This window comes from Hypanus sabinus, chromosome 24 (genome assembly GCF_030144855.1).
Source record: "Hypanus sabinus isolate sHypSab1 chromosome 24, sHypSab1.hap1, whole genome shotgun sequence".
Classification (NCBI taxonomy): Eukaryota; Metazoa; Chordata; class Chondrichthyes; order Myliobatiformes; family Dasyatidae; genus Hypanus; species Hypanus sabinus.
The window spans coordinates 19,131,245-19,148,257 of NC_082729.1; the positions used below are offsets into that span (position 1 = coordinate 19,131,245).

Consider the following 17,013-nt stretch of genomic DNA (forward strand, 5'->3'; position numbering starts at 1 on the left):
ACTGTTTTCTGAAATTTAGGATTGGCAAGTTACGTACAAGTAATACAAGATGCTGTTGAGGTCACACTTGGATTAGTGCGCCCATTCTGAGCACCATGTTGTAGGAAAGATGTTATCAAATTAGGAAGAGTCCAGGGAGGATTTACCAGGACGTGCCGGGAGTTGGGAGCTCAAATTATAACAATCGGTTGTGTACGGAAGAATATGTTTTATATATATACACACATGCACACATACATATATACCCCCACTCTTCTCACAATTGCCAATTCCTGCTTCTGCAACACTACCTGCCCTCCATCTGTCTTTAAATCATTGGCAAAATTGGCCATACACCCATCAGGCATCCTTCGATCATCATTGACCCTCCCGTTACCCCACAACACGAAGCCATTCACACCACCGTCCCGTAACTCAACACCGTCTCTCATCACTCTCAGCACAGGATGGTAAGGAACAGGTCTCGATGAGGACACTTACATTAATAGAGGCCAACGGAGTATCACATGACAGATTATATGCAGATAAGTCTACCACCGTTTCCGATGATGGACTACACCGATATGTTGTATTTAATATTTCTACATTTTCCCCTGTAAAATAAAGACACACAAGTGTATGATAAGATGGATTCTTTGCTTCACACCCTACCTCGTTATGATCTTGCACTTTCTCAGTACTTTTTACACTTGTTATTGTTTCAGCTTGTCCTGCCACAATGCATTGTGACTGATCTGACTGACCAGTGCCCAAGACAAGATTTTCACTGTACATGTGACAGTACAGAAACAATTCCTGATGCTGTTCAAAATTCAAAGTAAATTTACTATCAAAGTACACACGTCAGCATACCCAACCATGAGATTCATTATCTTATGGACATCCTTTAATAAATCCATAATAAGAATAACAACCTAAATAGAATCAATGAAAGGCCACACCAACTGGACAATCAACCAGTGGGTAAAAAAACACCAAACTATGTAATTACAAAAAAAGTAAATATAAATAAATAAGCAATAACTATCAAGAACATGAGATGAAGAGTCCTTGAAAGTGAGTCCAGAGATTGTGGGAACATTTCAATGATGGGGCAAATGAAGTTGAAGAAATTGATTCAAAAGCCTGATTATTGAGGGGTAATAACTGTTCCTGGTGCTGGTAGTGTGAGTCCTGAGCCTCCTGTACCTCCTTCCTGATGGGAGGAGTGAGTTTGTCCTGGGTGATTGAGATCCCTGATGATGGGTGCTGCTATCCGGAAACAACACGACGTGTAGGTGTGCTCAATGACTTTATCCATAAGACCATAAACCCATTAGATATAGGACCAGAATTTGGCCATTTATTTACTCCATCGGGCTTGAGTCAACATTTTGTCATGGCTGATCTATTTTCCCTCTCAGGCCCAATCTCCTGCCTTCTCCCCGTATCTCTTCGGGCCCTGACGAATCAAGAATCAATCTGCCTTGAATATCTGTAAAGACATGACTCCACAGCCACCTGTGGCAACAAATTCCACAGATGGACTGAGCCGTATTCACAACTTTTTGAAGGATTTTCCATTCAAAGGAATTGGTGTTTCCGTACCATGCAGTGATTGCAGCGAGGTATACAACATTCCAGATTCCACCTACTCTCTGCATAAAGAGGTTTCACCTCAGAATCCACATTGAGGTGATGGGAGAGAGGGAAGGGAAGGTGATATTAGGGTGAAGGGACAGAGGGGGAGCGGGAGAGAGGGAAGTGAGAGAGGTTAGATGGGTGGAGGGGAATGAGGGTATAGGAAGAGGGTAGGGAGAGAGGGAAGTGAGGGAGGTGAGGGGGAAATCAAGAGAGGGCAGTGAAGGAGGGGTAGAGTGGGAAGCGAGGGAGTGTAGATGGGGAGAGAGGGCAGCTAGGGAGGGAAGAGGGTGGAGTGGTGTAATGGAGCGAGGTGGGGGAGGTACAGAGGAACACACATAAAATTCTGGAAAAACCCAACAGGTCAGGCAATGGAAATCAGTTGATGCTGAAGGGATCGGAGGCAACCAAGGCAGGTGGCATTCCTTGCCTCCTGAACACTATGTTTTTATAAATCTGATACAGATATTATTTTTAACATATGGATTTTGATGTACATATATTTATTTATATATTTATGTTTTGTGGATATATATACAAATGTAAATATTTAATATATATTATATATCTATTATGTATGTTTTATGTGTATATTGCTCTTAATATATTTATATCCATTTAGATTTTTAATTTATTTGTATATATGTATATTGTTTATACACCTACATATGTATTACGTTTTATTTATGTGTATGTGTGTATATATATACATCTATATCTTTTGCGTGCGTGTGTGATTGAGTGAGTGGGAGGGTAGATGGGGAGAGAGGTGAGGAAGAGAAGAGGGGGAGGGGAGAGATGCAAGTCAAGGAGGGTAGATGGGGTTAAGAGAGAGAAGCGACGGAGGGGAGAGGATAGAGTAGTGTGATGGAGCGAGGGACGGAGATTCGGAGGAACACACACAAACTTCTGGAGGAAATCAACAGACGTTTCGGGCCGTCTCTACAGCCTATGGCTTCGGAGGCGGCCGGGACAGGTCGCGTTCGCTGCCTCTCCCGCCGCTGGGTTGTGGTGGGCGGGAAGCGATCCTTCATACAAAGCCCGAAACCCCCGTCTCCTCTCCTTCCCTCACCGGCCCACCAGCTCATTTCCCAATACGAGCCTCTCTCCCCAGCCACATCCTTCACCTCGGGGCCCCTCCCAAGCAGAGCCGAAACCCGGGGCGGGTGGAGGGTGAGGATCGGGTATTTGGAAGGAAAGGGTCCTGGTTCAGCCCTCACCGACGGCAGCTCCTCACCTTTGACTAACACCTTCGTGGAGCGACCGATCAACATTATTAGTAATATCGCAGACCTACTCCGAGGGAGATCCATATTTTATGACTGAATTGATGATGCAAGATTGTAATGCTTTAACTCGCTTGACCCAGCACTGACTTGAAAAAACTGGTTGATCAGTGTGATGTAAGATTATGACGTCTTATATTGAGTCATTTCCGCATTCGAGTGAGATTTACAGTCAGAGTCAGTGTTATTATTGTTCATTTAGCAGCAGCCATATAATGCAACGCATGATAATACAGAAGGAAAAAGTAAAGTAGTAAGCCAATTACAGTAAGGATATATGTATATTAAATAGTTAGATTTTAAACAGTGCAAAACAGAAATAATACATAAAAAAGGGAGGCAGCATGGCCTCCTCTATTGTCAAAATGAATCCAAACTCAGGTTGGAGGAACAACACCTTATATACCGGCTGGGTAGCCTCCAACCTGATGGCATGAACATTGACTTCTCTAACTTCCGTTAATGCCCCTCCTCCCCTTCTTACCCCATCCCTGACGTATTTAGTTGTTTGCCTGTTCTCCATCTCCCCCTGGTGCTCCCCCCCTCCTTTCTTTCTCCTGAGGCCTCCCGTCCCATGATCCTTTCCCTTCTCCAGCCCTGTATCACTTTCGCCAATCACCTTTCCAGCTCTGAGCTTCATCCCACCCCCTCCGGTCTTCTCCTATCATTTCACATTTCCCCCTCACCCCACTACTTTCAAATCTCTACTATCTTTCCTTTCTGTTAGTCCTGACGAAGGGTCTCGGCCCAAAACATCGACAGCGCTTCTCCCTATAGATGCCGCCTGGCCTGCTGTGTTCCACCAGCATTTTGTGTGTGTTGTTTGAATTTCCAACATCTGCAGATTTCCTCCTGTTTGTTCGAGGCAGCATTCTGTTAGGGTCCGGTCTGGAGCCCGCCTTCCGGGTCTTGCTCCAGTCCGCAGATTCCAGACTCCGAGCCTTGCAGCCAGCCCTCCTGTCACCCAGAGCCATTGGATCATCTTGGCTTAAGGAGGTACCCCTGTCACCTATTAGGGGGCAGGTGTTTATAAGGGGCTCTGGGACTGAGCCTAGTTGGGGGGTCATCATGCTCTGAAGCTGGTTTAACCTGCTCTACCGGCTTTGAATCCTGCTCTGTACCTGGTCCGCTCACTCTGGATCTGGTTCTGTCCTGTTTGCAGCCCTGCCCCACATCCTGCTCTGCCCTGGTTGCTGGCCTGCTCGGAATCCTGTTCTGTCCTGATAGCCGGCCTGCTCCATATCTGTTCTGTCCTGTTGGTCTTGTTCCCCGGCTTCTCTTGTGTGCGCTGGTCCTGCTGTTCCGCCTAATTTGCCTTGCCCGTGCTGTCATGCTATCGGTTGCCTTTTCCAATTTACCGGTGTATCATGGCAGTCCTGCTGCCCTCCCTGGACCCAGCTCCCTTCTGATCCCTTGCCTCTGTCGGGTAAGCCAGGTTGTTGCCGTTACCTCTTGGGTGGTTCTGTCCCTTCCTGTCCCTTGCCGTTGCCCAACGGAGGGACTCCGCTCCCTTCCTACCCCTCACGTTAGATGGGTTGTGCCCCGCACCTGCCCAGGTGCCCGCGTCTTGCCCAGGCCTCCGTGTCTCCCCCTGGGAGGCGGTCCCGCCCAGGATGCGACCCACCCTGAGGACTCCTGCCCTTTCCTCCCCTTGTTCCGATGGCTGGTGCCCTGTACCCGCCCTGGTGTCCGCGCCTTGCCCAGGCCTCCGTGCTTCTGCCTGGGATCCAAGCGGCCCGCCCTGAGGACTCCGACCCTTTCCACCCATTGGTCCTTACGGATTGTGCCCGCACCCGCCCAGGGTTCCGCGTCTTGCCCAGGTCTCTGTGTTCCTGCCTGGGAGGCAGTCCTGCCCAGGAATTATGCACCCGCCACAGGGGGATCTTCTGCCTGCCTGAACTCTGTGATCCTTCTGTCTGCCACTAATTCTGGGATCCTCCTGCCTTGCCTGACCTCTGGGATCTTCCCACCTAGCCTGATCTCCGGGATCCAGCCCCGCCTGCATTAACCCTTGCATGCCATCCCCAACCTGTCCTACTCCCAGTACTTCAGTGCCTGCATCCTGCATTTGGCTCCATTCCATGTCCGCTCCTGACACATTCATGGGCTCAATGTCCATTTCAGAATCGTATGGCAGAGGGGAAGAAGCTGTTCCTGAATTGTTGAGTGTGTGCCGTCAGGCTTCTGTATCTCCTTCCTGCTGGAAACAATGAGAAGGGGGGCATTTCCTGGAGATGGGGGTCCTTATTGATGAACCACCCCCTTTCTGAGACAGCGCTCCTTGAAGATGCCTTTGATACTACAGAGGCTGGTACCCAAAACGGAGCTGTCTAATTTTACAACTTTCTGTAGCTTCTTTAATTCCTGAGCCAAAGCCCCCTCCCCCATACCAGACAATGATTCAGTCTGTCATGGTACATCTATACAAGTCCGAGTCGTTTTTGTGACAAACCGAATCTCTTCAAACTCTTCATAAAATACAGCCACTATCTTGCCTTCTTTCTAGCTACATTGATATGTAGGAACCAGGTTAGGTCCTCAGAGATGTTGACAGCCAGGAACTTGAAGTTGTTCACTCTCTCCATTTCTGATCCCCCTCACTCACTCAGACAGTCTGTCTCTCTCTCTCTCTCTCTCTCTCTCTCACACACACAAACACAGTCTCTGGCCCCCTTACACACACACATCTCAGTCACTGTCTCATTGTCTGTCACGCACACACACAAAATCTCTTGTGCGCATTGTCTGTCACGCACACACACAAAATCTCTTGTGCGCATTGTCTGTCACACACAATCTCTCTCTCTCACACACACACACACAGGACGTCTGTCAGGACGCTGGAGCAGGGATCCAGCCACAATCCCAGTACAGTGACATTAATTGATTAACAAATCCCGAGGTATGACCAAATTTAACATCAAAGTTCAGGCAGAGAGCAAAACAGCCAGAGAGATCCAGAAACCAGCATCGGGAAACAGGCAGAGTCGATATTCAGACGGACAGAGTCCAGATACAAATGTTGGAAAGGCTCAGGAAAATCCATTGGCACAATCTGGTAATAAACAGGTGAAAACCGGACTGAAATACACTGAGCAATAAACAGAGAGGCAGATGATAAGTGGAGCACAATGAGACACAGGAGGCAGCAATACAGGTGATGATGAGAGATGGAGTACTCAGTGATACAGGGGCCAGAGTGGAGGAGGAGCGGGGACAGGAGCGCATGGCAATATAAAACCACAGACTGACAGCTAGTGGGAAACACAAAAAAAGACAGTTCAACCGGAGGTTCTGATAGGACCGCACACAGATGCCTCCTGATGTCACGACAGGTCGAGCTGGCGACCGGCGATGAGAGAGGGGTCCAGGATGTTATGGGTGGGGACCCAGCACCTCTCCTCAGGACCATAGCCTTCCCAGTCTACAAGGTACTGGAGACCACGGTCCCGGCAACGAATGTCCAGCAGTCGTTGGACCATGACGGCCACTGCCCCATCGATGAGCCGTGAGGGTGGGGGTTTTGGGGACAAGACACAAGGGGTGGCTCATGAAAGGCTTGATGCAGATCATATGGAAGGTGGGATGAATGCAGCAGAGAGTGGATGGGAGCTTGAGACAGATGACAGCAGAGCTGATGACTTTAGCAATGGGAAATGGGCTGATGAAGCAGCGGGGGGACGAGTTTGCAGGTTTCGGGTTGAAGGCCAAACACGCTGTTCCTTGCGGTAACATGGGACCTTTGAGCGATGGCGGTCAGCTTGACGTTTGATCCTTGATCCTAGCAGAGGCACGGAGAAGGGCAGAGCGAGTGCGCTTCCACATCCACTGACGATGGCAGGTGGAATGAAAACCTCCTCCTCCTGGGCAGGAAACAGTGGAGGTTGATTGCCAAAGCAGCACTCAAAATGGGACAGACCGGTAGAGGAGGATGGATGAGAGTTAATGGCGTACTCGGCCCAGGGTAGCTGCTGACTCCACACGGAGGGGTTCTAGGAGACCAGACACCACAATACTGTCTCTAGCTGTTGGTTTGGGCCACTTAGTCTGTGGGTGGAATCCTGAAGACAGATTCAGAGCTACCCAGAAGATTACAGAACGCCCTCCAGAAGTTGGATGTGAATTGAGAGCCCTTGCCTGACACAGCATCTACAGATACACCATGTAATTTATAAACGTGCAGTATTTGGAATTTCGCTATTTCTTTGGTCAAGGGGAGTTTAAGTAAAGGAATGAAATGTACAGGCTTGGAGAAACTATCAACTACTGTGAGAACGGTGGTATTATCATCTGATGGGGGAAGACTGGTGACGAGTTCCAGAGCAATGTGGGACTGGGGTCTTTTGGGGATTGACAGGAGTTGTAACTGACCAGCAGGTGACCGGTTAGAATTCTTGCTTTGAGCACAGACTGGGCAGGCTGAGACAAAGTTGCGGATGTCACCTCCCATGGAGGGCCACCAGAACCGCCGACTGATGAAGGCCTGGGTACACTTGGTTCCAGGGTGACCAGATAACCAGGAAAGTGGACAGAGCTGGGACCATAAACACAGTCAGTGGGACATTAACTAGCGGCTGCCTCGCTCTGTTGAGCAGTTGGCACCATGGCTTCAGTGTCCCATTGTGCTGCACCCACAAGACTGTGAGCAGGGAGGATGACATTGGGTACCTCAGGGGAAGGAAATCTTTGGGAGAGAGCATCAGGTTTTCCATTCTTTGAACCGGGGCACAGAGTACAACTGAATCTTCAGGAAAAACAGGGACCAATGAGCCTGACAAGAGTTGAGAAGCCTAGCAATAGGGATATTTCAGATTCTTGTCATCAGTCCAGACCCAGAATGGCACCTTTGCCCCCTCCAGCCAATACCTCCACTCCTTCAGAGCTAGCTTCACTGCTGGCAGCTCCCAGTTCCTGACATCGTAATTCCGCTCCATGTGAGTGAGGCAGTGAGAGAAGGCAGCGCAGGAGTGCACACCCTCTCATCCTTGGCCGAACGCTGAGAGAGAACAGCTCCTACACCAATGTCAGACACATCCACCTGCACAATGAACTACGAGTCTTTGTTGGGTTGAATCAGGATGGAGGCAGAGGTAAAACGTTCCTTCAGGTCAGAGAATGGTTTTTCAGCAGCAGGGGACCAGAAGAATTTGACAGCAGATGAGGTATGAGCAGTGAGTGGTGCAGCCAGTGTACTGCAATTTCTAATGAAGCAGCAATAGAAGCTAGCGAAGCCCAAGAAGCGTTGCTACTCCCAACAAGTTAAGGGTTGGGGCCATTCAACCACCACCTTGTCCTTTTGTTGGTCCATCAGAATGGAACCACCTGGAATTACATACCCCAGGAAGGAGACTGTACTACGATGAACTTTACATTTCTCAGCCTTCACAAAGAGTTGTTTCTCCAGAAGGCACTGGAGAACTCTGCAGATGTGACCTGTGTGTTCAGCAAGGGACTTAGAAAAAAAACCAAAATGTCGTCAAGATACACAAAACACATTGGTTGAGCATGTTCCTGAGAACATCGTTTACCAGGGCTTGCAAGACAGTGGGGGCATTGGTGAGACCAAGTGGCGTGACCAGATACTCATAATGGCCTGAGGTGGTTTGAAGGCCGTCTTCCACTCCTCCTCTTCATGTATGTGGACAAGATGTTAGGCGTTACAGATACCAAGCTCGGTGAAACTGAAGCTCCTTGTAGTAGTTCAAATGCCGAGGTCTTGAGCGGAAGAGGGAATACGGGAGTATTCCAGGCGGCCCTTTGGGGGAGATGTGCAAGGCAAGACATCAATGGTGCAATCATGTCGACGATGAGGCGGCAGGGAAGTGGCCCAGGACTTGCTGAACACAGCCTTGAGCTCCATGTATTCAGGAGGGAAGGCACTAAGATCCGGAAATTCCTCCAGGAGGGATTTCTGGGCGTTTAGACAAGGGGATCTGAGCATGGCCCAGGCAGTGGGAGTGTCAGAATGGGCTCCAGCCTACAATCTTGCGACTGAGCCAGTCAATGTGGGGGTTGTGTCTGAATAACCAGGGATGGCCCAGGCAATGGAAATTTGAGAAGAGTCAATAACATAAAGGATTAACTGGTCATAATGGTTACCCGATAAACTGAGACTCACCGGAGCTGTGACATGGGTGATTTTAGCCAATCTCTTACTGTTCAAGGCGTTGGTCATTAATGGTGACTGGAGAGCAGATGTGGATAGTCCCCACTGGGGAGCCAAGCCAGAATCGATAAAACACCCCTCCGCACCAGAATCAACCAAAACGGAGACTGCTCAGCATTGGACAACCATCTCCAGAGAAGCAGGTATGAAAGTGAGTGATGTTGAAGAGGGCAGGACAGGGCTCACACTCAGCAGTACTCCTCGTCATACTGGTGAGTGCTGGTTGTTACCGGGCAGGTGGAGATGAAATGGCCAGGTTGGCCACAGTACAGACAGGAGCGGGTGTTGATTCTCCTTCGTCTTTCAGTCAGCGGCAGGCAGATAGGGTCAACATGCATAGCCTCAGCTCTGGAACAGGAATTGTAGATGGAGGCAAATGGCAGGGCAACGTAGACTGATGAGGAGCTTGGAACTCACCCAGTGCCCCCAGGGTCCCTCTGGAACCCAGTCTCTGCGGCATTGTTGAAATGGAACATCAATACGGATGGCAAAATCCACCAGGGCTTCAAAGGTGGCAGGAAGGTCCTGGGTGACCAGCTGATCTTTGATGTGTTTGCAGAGGCCATTCAGGAAGGTGTTGTATTGTGCCTCTGAGTTTCAGCCGCTCAAGGTGGCTAGGGTCCAGAACGCTATGGTGTTATCTGATGGAGATCTGTGCTCCTGGTGCATGTGTAACATTTCAGGGGCAGCCTCTCTCCCATATTTGGAGCGATCAAACATTTTTCTTATCTCATCCAAAAATAACTGAAAACTATTGCAGAAATGGGAGCCTGCCTGCCAGACGGCTGTTCCCCATTCCCCTGCTCGACCGGACAGTTGGGTGATGATGTAGGCTACCTTGGCTCGATCATTTGGAAAGGTTGTTGGTCGTAATTCAATAATGAGGGTGCACTGGGAAGGAAAAGAGTGGCAGGTACCAGACTCAGCTGAGTACTTTTCTGGAAGGGGCAGACGGGGCTTTTGGATGGGAGGAGTGAGCGAGAACATGGAGGACAGGGCAGAAGATGCAGTTGCAGAATGTTGATGGGCGCTCTGGAACAGCTGGAGTGACTGAGTCTGGGCCACAAGGTCAGCTACATTGGCTGAAAGCGACTCCACTGCCCTGAACACAAAGTCCAGCTGGTCCTGGTGTCTGCCCAGCATCATTCCCTGTTATTCCAGGGCAGCTCTCAGATGGCCAGGGTCGGCTGGATCCATTCTGGCCAGATTGTACTGTCAGGACACTGGATCCAGCAGGGATCCAATCACAGACCCAGTACAGTGATATTAACAAATCATGAGGTGTGAGCAAAGTCAGTGTCAAACTTCAGGCAGAGGTCAAACAGAGAGCAATCCAAAAACCAGCATTGGGAAACAGGCAGACAGACAGAGTACAGATACAAATGCTGGGAAGGCTCAGTAAAATCCACTGGCTCAATTTGGCAACAAACAGGTGAAAACACAGGACTGAAATACACTGAGCAATAAACAGAGAGGCAGATGATAGGTGGGGCACAATGAGACCCAGGTGGCAGCAATACAGGTGATAATGAGAAGCAGATGAGAGACAGAGTACTCAGTGATATGGGCCGGAGTAGAGCGGGAGCACATGGCAATATAAACCCACAGACTGACATTCAAATACAAATACTTTATTGTCACCTAACAATTGATACTAGAGCGTGCAATCATCACAGTGGTATTTGTTTCTGCGCTTTGCGCTCCCTGAAGTACAAATCAAAGTAAATATAATAAAAATTTAAATTATAAATCATAATTAGAAAATAGAAAAGGTAAAGTATGGTAGTGCAAGTCAGGTCCAGATCCGGGTCAGGATCCATTCAGCAGTCTTATCACAGCTGGAAAGAAGCTGTTCCCAAATCTGGCCGTACGAATCTTCATGCTCCTGAACCTTCTCCCGGAGGGAAGAGGGACAAAAAGTGTGTTGGCTGGGTGGGTCTTGTCCTTGATTATCCTGGCAGCACTGCTCTGACAGCATGTGGTGTAAAGTGAGTCCAAGGATGGAAGATTGGTTTGTGTGATGTGCTGGGCTAGGATGACAATCTTCTGCAGCTGGGGAGGAACGCAAAAAAAGACAGAGTTCAACTGGAGGAACTGACACTCTCCCATACTTACAGTCTCTGTCTCTCTCTCTCCCCATATACACACAGACTTAGTCTCTCTTTCTCTTCCCCCCCCTACACACAGAGTCTCTCTCTCTCACACACACACACACTTACATACACAGTCTCTGCTTTGCTGTCTGTGTCACTCACACACACTGACACACACTCTCTAACACACCCTCGCAATCTCTATCACAAGCACTTCCACAGACAGTCTGTCTCTCAAACACACAGAGTCTGACTGTCTCTCTATCTCTCACACAGTCTCTGCTTCTCTCTGTCACTCTCTTCTCGGACACAGTCTCTTTCCCTCTGCCTTACGCACACTTGCACACCCTGTCACACTCACTCACTCTCTCTCACACAAACATACTTTCTCTCTCTCTCTCTGTCACACAACCAGTCTCTGCCTCTCCCTCTGCTAATCCCCATCCCCACCCTCTCTCTTAGACACACAGTTCCCCACCTCTGTCACCCACACTTATACGCCCAGTCACTGTCTGTCTGTTTCTCTCTGTCACACATACAGTCTGTCTCCCCCTCTCTCTCACACACATTGAGACAGACAGTCTCTGCCCCCTCTATCTTCCTCTCTCTCTCTCTCTCTCTCTCTCACACACACACACACACACACACAGTCTCCATCTGTCTCCCACTCATATGTACTTACCCATCTCTGTCTCTGCCATACACATTTACACACAGTCATTACATCTCTCATTCTCTCACACAGTCTGTCTCACTCTTTCTCTCTCTGAAACACCCAGTCTCTCTTTGTGTCTCACACACACGTACGCGCACTCGCTTTGGACAGGGTGCAGAAGAGGTTCAGCTGCATTAGAAGGAAAGCAAGATCTGAGTTGCTTTGGAGAGATAGAAGCTGAAGAGAGACCTGATGGATATTTTAGGATTAGGAGAGCCAGAGATATAGTATAGATAAATGTATGGTTTCTCAAGGTTTTTTAGCTGGGGGTTGTAGTGGGGATAATTTCCCATTGCCAATTAAATCCTCCCAATGGCATGCATGTCAAATAGGCTGCGTGGTCTATTTGATGGATACACAGTTAATACACTATTAAAATAAATGGGGAGGAGTGTACTGTATAGCCTACATTATAATAAGGGACTACTTTATGTTTTAGTATCACATCATTGCATGTACTATTAGGCACGTATTGATCTTTATATGTGTGTCCAAGTTCAGACTCTACCAGTAAAGAACCATTAAACGTAGTTCCCGTCTCCAGCGTTTTTATTAATAACACAGTTGACTAAACAGGCCACATACACAACACAAAAATATTAGATTATTTTTGATAATCTAATATATTAAATTAGAAAATTATATAATATTTGATTATTTTAATATTACTGAAATATTAGATACATAATGTATCCTCTGATATTATTGGTGTGTTCACTTTCATAATTCATCTTTTCCCTCCTTGTGGCTTTTTAGTTGCCTTCTTTTGGCTTTTAAAAGCTTCCCAATCATCTGACTTCCCATCATTTTTGTTTGATTATATGCCCTCTCTTTTGCTTGTATGTTGGCTTTGACTTCCCTTGTCAGCCACGGTTGTGTCATCTTGCCTTTAGAGTACTTATTCTTCATTGGGATGTATTTACCCTGTGCTTTCAAACAGCAGGATGAATTCTATCATAGTAATACATACTGCTTAGTCGGTTCATAGGTCACACAGATACAATCAGGCGACGCAAGCTTAATCAAAGAAAATTTAATATTGAAGTGTGTAAAGTCACTGGCCACAAGAAAATAAGGTACAATAAAATTTTGAAAAACTGTCCATAACAAACATTGTCTCCCTTCCAGCTTAAAATCAGAACATTTCACAAGTTGGGCTGGAAGGGCCTGTGACTGTGCTGTACCTCGAAGTAAAAATTAATAACTTGTATATGCGGTCCAAACATTACCTGTGATCTGAGGGATTGGCCCCAAGAAGGGTGGACGGGTTTGGTCTTCACACCACCACAGTCAATACCAGTGGACAGGTTCAGAGGCCTTCCCCAGGTGTTGAATGGGTTCCCTTCCTGGGTGCTGTCTCTTGAGCCGAATTCTCCCCACATTAGAAATGTCCACTTACACCAGCAAGTTAATTTCATCATACTCCTGACACTGGCCAGAATGGAACATGTACCTTGTCCACACATTAATCACACCCTGACACTTAATTAATAATATTAATTATTGTTTTTTTAAATGCACTTTTAAAATATAGATGAGAATTTGGGATAAGGGAGACGAACCGTGGGTCAGGTCACCTATAACCCTGGGAACCTTCTGTGTCTCCAGAGGTTTGTGACATCACTGAATGGGAAGCCACATCACGTCCAGCCTGACCCCAACCACCCATTTACACCAATCCTACTTCATTTCTGTTCTTTACTGGGGAGGGACAGCACAGGAACAGTCCATTCATCCCATCAAGTCCATTCCAACCCCTTTACACAGATCCTCATTCTGGTTCTTCACATCAATCAACTGCCTACCTACAGATTCTACCCCCATCAGCCACAGCCCAGAGATGGGGGTGCACCTACAGCATCTCACTGGCCCACAGGCACAGCATGGTTTCTGGGGTGGTGGGAGGAAATCAGAGGAGGAGACCCACAGGGAGGATGGGTAGAGTTTCCGACTCTCACACGCACACACATGCAGAGAGGACGTGGCGGAGGCGGGGATCAGTTTGGGGGTAGCCAGCGGGTAAACACTCTGCCTGAATGGTTGTCCTTAAAGGGGAGGGGTTGACAGGGTGGATAAAAAACAAAGAGGCACCCACCAACCAGGGACAAGCATCCCTCTCGTTCCCCAAGACTCCTGTGAGCTCAGGCTATGCAAGACTTTTTTTAATCAACATACTTTGTATCACAAATTCCTTTCAACATGAAGACCTTTACTGGAATGCATGACTACTTAACAGACGGAAAGCAAAATTCAATCTTCTTGACAATACAGCTGAGGTTACCACAGAGAGAGTGGAGAAACTTACCGTGTTCATTCAGCCGGTTGGGTCTTAAAGTCAGGCATAGCAAAGCAAATCAAAGGTATTAATTGATAAATGATGCCTTTCACTTATTTCAATGGGAAGCAAGTTGCCTTGATTCAGAACACCTTGAGCTTGCTGCATAAACATCATGACAATATTAATAAATGACCTAAAAGATGTTTTTTTATTTTAAATAGTTTTTATTTTTTCCCCAGAAACAAACAACAAAAATACAGCTCATCCCCAAAAACCACGACCATAACAAAATCAAATTAAATATTGAGCAGCAAAAGGGAGAATAACATAAAGGCAAAAGTATACATACACAGCAGAGGGGCACCGTGCCAAATAGACCTGAGTCTCACCACGTAAGAAAGTCCAATAGAGGGACACATATCCTCTCAAAGATGTCCCCTCTGTCCTCATTGCATAGTCTCAGTCTCTCCAAATCTAAAGTGTTTGCCAGTTTTCTCAGCCATAGATCGTACATTTGCATAGAACCACATTTGTGTAGCTTCCCATAAGCCTCAGCAAAACAGTGAACAGTATTTCTCCAGTATGCATAAAGCTTACAACATGACCAGAATGAATGTGACAAGTTACTGTTCTCAGATTTACATCTACTACAAATTGTTGAAACATCAGGATAGAAGCTGAGGAACTTTTCTTTGGAATAATGGAGTCTTTGTATTGTTTCAAACTGTATAAGTCTGTGTCTGACGTTGACCGAACAATCATGTATACAGGATATGCAAGTCTTCCCTGAGCTGGAAACAGAAGAGAACTCTCCCTTCTCTCACTCCACGTGAGATAGGCAGCGTAACGCTGACAAACTAACCCCCAAGAGTCTGGAGTGATGCAACCCCGCCAGTCTTTCCTGTTCATCCCTTTAAGCATCTACGCTGCCCCCGTTTTGGTGGATGCTCCCTTTCATAAAGTTCTCTACTCCTTAATTTCCATCTGGTAAAAAAGATGATTTGCCGTGCATTTAGCTGTTGGTGGTGGTGGAGGGGGATGAAAGAAAAGTCATAAGTCTGGAGAAATCTCTGAATTCATATACTTTATATCCCTACTCACTTACAGAATCTGGTGAAGGGAGAATTAATCATATGTAACTATAGATGTATCAGGACCAACATTGGGATAGTCTTCCTGATACAATACAAATTTAAGCATTGCTGTAATGCCCAATAGATTCACTCCATTGGTAATAAGACACACCAACCACATATCTGAAACAGATTATGCAGGACTATTGTGTCATATTTAAATAAATGAACTGTAATGCATATTGGATCCATTACATCGATCCTTAAACCCAAATATCCTATTCAGTAGAATATTCTGGGATAACATATCTAATAAATACAACATACAAAATACAAAGGACAAGAAATCCACTCCATTGGACAGAGATACTTATATAACAAAGTAATCTCATATCAGAAATGCTCCTGGTATTTTCTCCGAGACAGATGCCTGGGACATCGATGTCAATGTGGGATCCTGTCATTTAGTGCGCTTCCCCTCCACACTATCTGCGACAAGGTCAACTCCATCCCGAGTCCATCGCGGAAGGGTTTGCCATCACAGAAACAGGCGGCTGTAGTTGTGATAGGGAAGTGGGGAAGCAGAGACGATGATGATCAGGGACAATGTTGTCGGGTGTTGAGAGTTCATTGGACAGATTGACAGATTGAGCTGCAGAAAGTAATATTTGATGGTTAGGCAGAGTTTGCAAGAATTCAATACATTTGTCCAATATATTAGTGCAATTAAGATGGGGAGGGTGGGTCAGGTGACATAGCAGATGTAGTATATTCAGATTTTCAGAATGTATTCAAAAAATTCCAGCAGAGGTTAGGGCTCAGAAGGCATATGTCATGCTTCCCTTTATTAGTCAAAACACTGAGTTGAAGAAACACCAAGTAATTTAGCGAGTTAACCATCCTCCCAGGTTCGAGGACAGCCTCTACCACTCCTATTGAATGAACCCCTTGTATTTGACCTGGGCCTCAATCTACTTCATTGTTGCCCTGACACCTATTGTCAGAATCAAAATCGGATTTAATATTACTGGCATATGTCGTAAAATTTGTTGTTTTGCTGCAGCAGTAGAATGCAATACATAATAATAAAAACAGCAATTACAATGAGTATACGGAAAAAGAAACCAGTAGTGCCAAAAAAGGGATAAAATGAGCAAGTGTTCAGGAGTACATTGTCCACTCAAAACTCTGATGGCAGAGGATACCGCTTATTTGAGTCATTGCCTTTTGAAAGTGTCCTGGATACTGGGGAGGCTAGTGCCCATGATGGAACTGACAGAGTTTACAACTTTCTGCAGCTTTCTTCAATCCTGTGCAGTGGTCCCTCCAGAGCAGACAGTGATGCAACCTGCAAGAAAGCTCGACATGGTCCATCTATAGAAATTTACAAGTGTCTTTGGTGACTTACTAACTCCCCTCAAACTCCAAATGAAATATAGCACCAGAGAAAGCACCCTGCCTGGATACATCGTGGTTTGTCAAGCCAACTGCTCTACCCATGACCAGACACTACAGAGAGATGTGCTCACAGTGCAGCACATCACGGAAATCAGCCCCTCTTCCACTGGCTCTGTCGACACTTCCCGCTACCTTAGTGAGGCAGCCAGCATAATCAAAGAGCCCACTTACCCTGACATTCTCTCCTCTCCCTCTCCCATTGGGCAAAAGATACAAAACCCGGAAAGCACGTACCACCAGGCTCAAGAGCAGATTCTACCCCACTGTTATCAGATTACTGAACAGTCACCTGGATAAACTCCCGACTTCACAATCTACTCCATC

The 17,013-nt window shown here is 46.9% G+C and overlaps 1 protein-coding gene across 7 annotated transcripts in view; it reads right to left on the reverse strand.

Annotated features, from left to right (window-relative positions):
- LOC132380540 (uncharacterized) overlaps window positions 1-17,013 on the reverse strand; it is a 51,554-nt gene that overhangs the window by 17,343 nt on the left and 17,198 nt on the right. Inside the window, exons 1-2 of one of the 7 annotated variants that reach the window (XM_059949427.1) lie at window positions 2,858-3,013; window positions 481-593 (exon numbers count right to left, since the gene is read on the reverse strand). The exons of 4 other annotated variants lie outside the window; for them this stretch is intronic. In XM_059949427.1, the coding sequence (XP_059805410.1) occupies window positions 481-593; window positions 2,858-2,933 (189 nt within the window). In that variant the 5' untranslated portion in view covers window positions 2,934-3,013. Of the gene's footprint in view, window positions 1-480; window positions 594-2,857; window positions 3,014-14,367; window positions 15,884-17,013 lie in introns of those variants that run through there. 2 more of the 7 variants (XM_059949428.1, XM_059949429.1) reach the window with 2 other exon arrangements.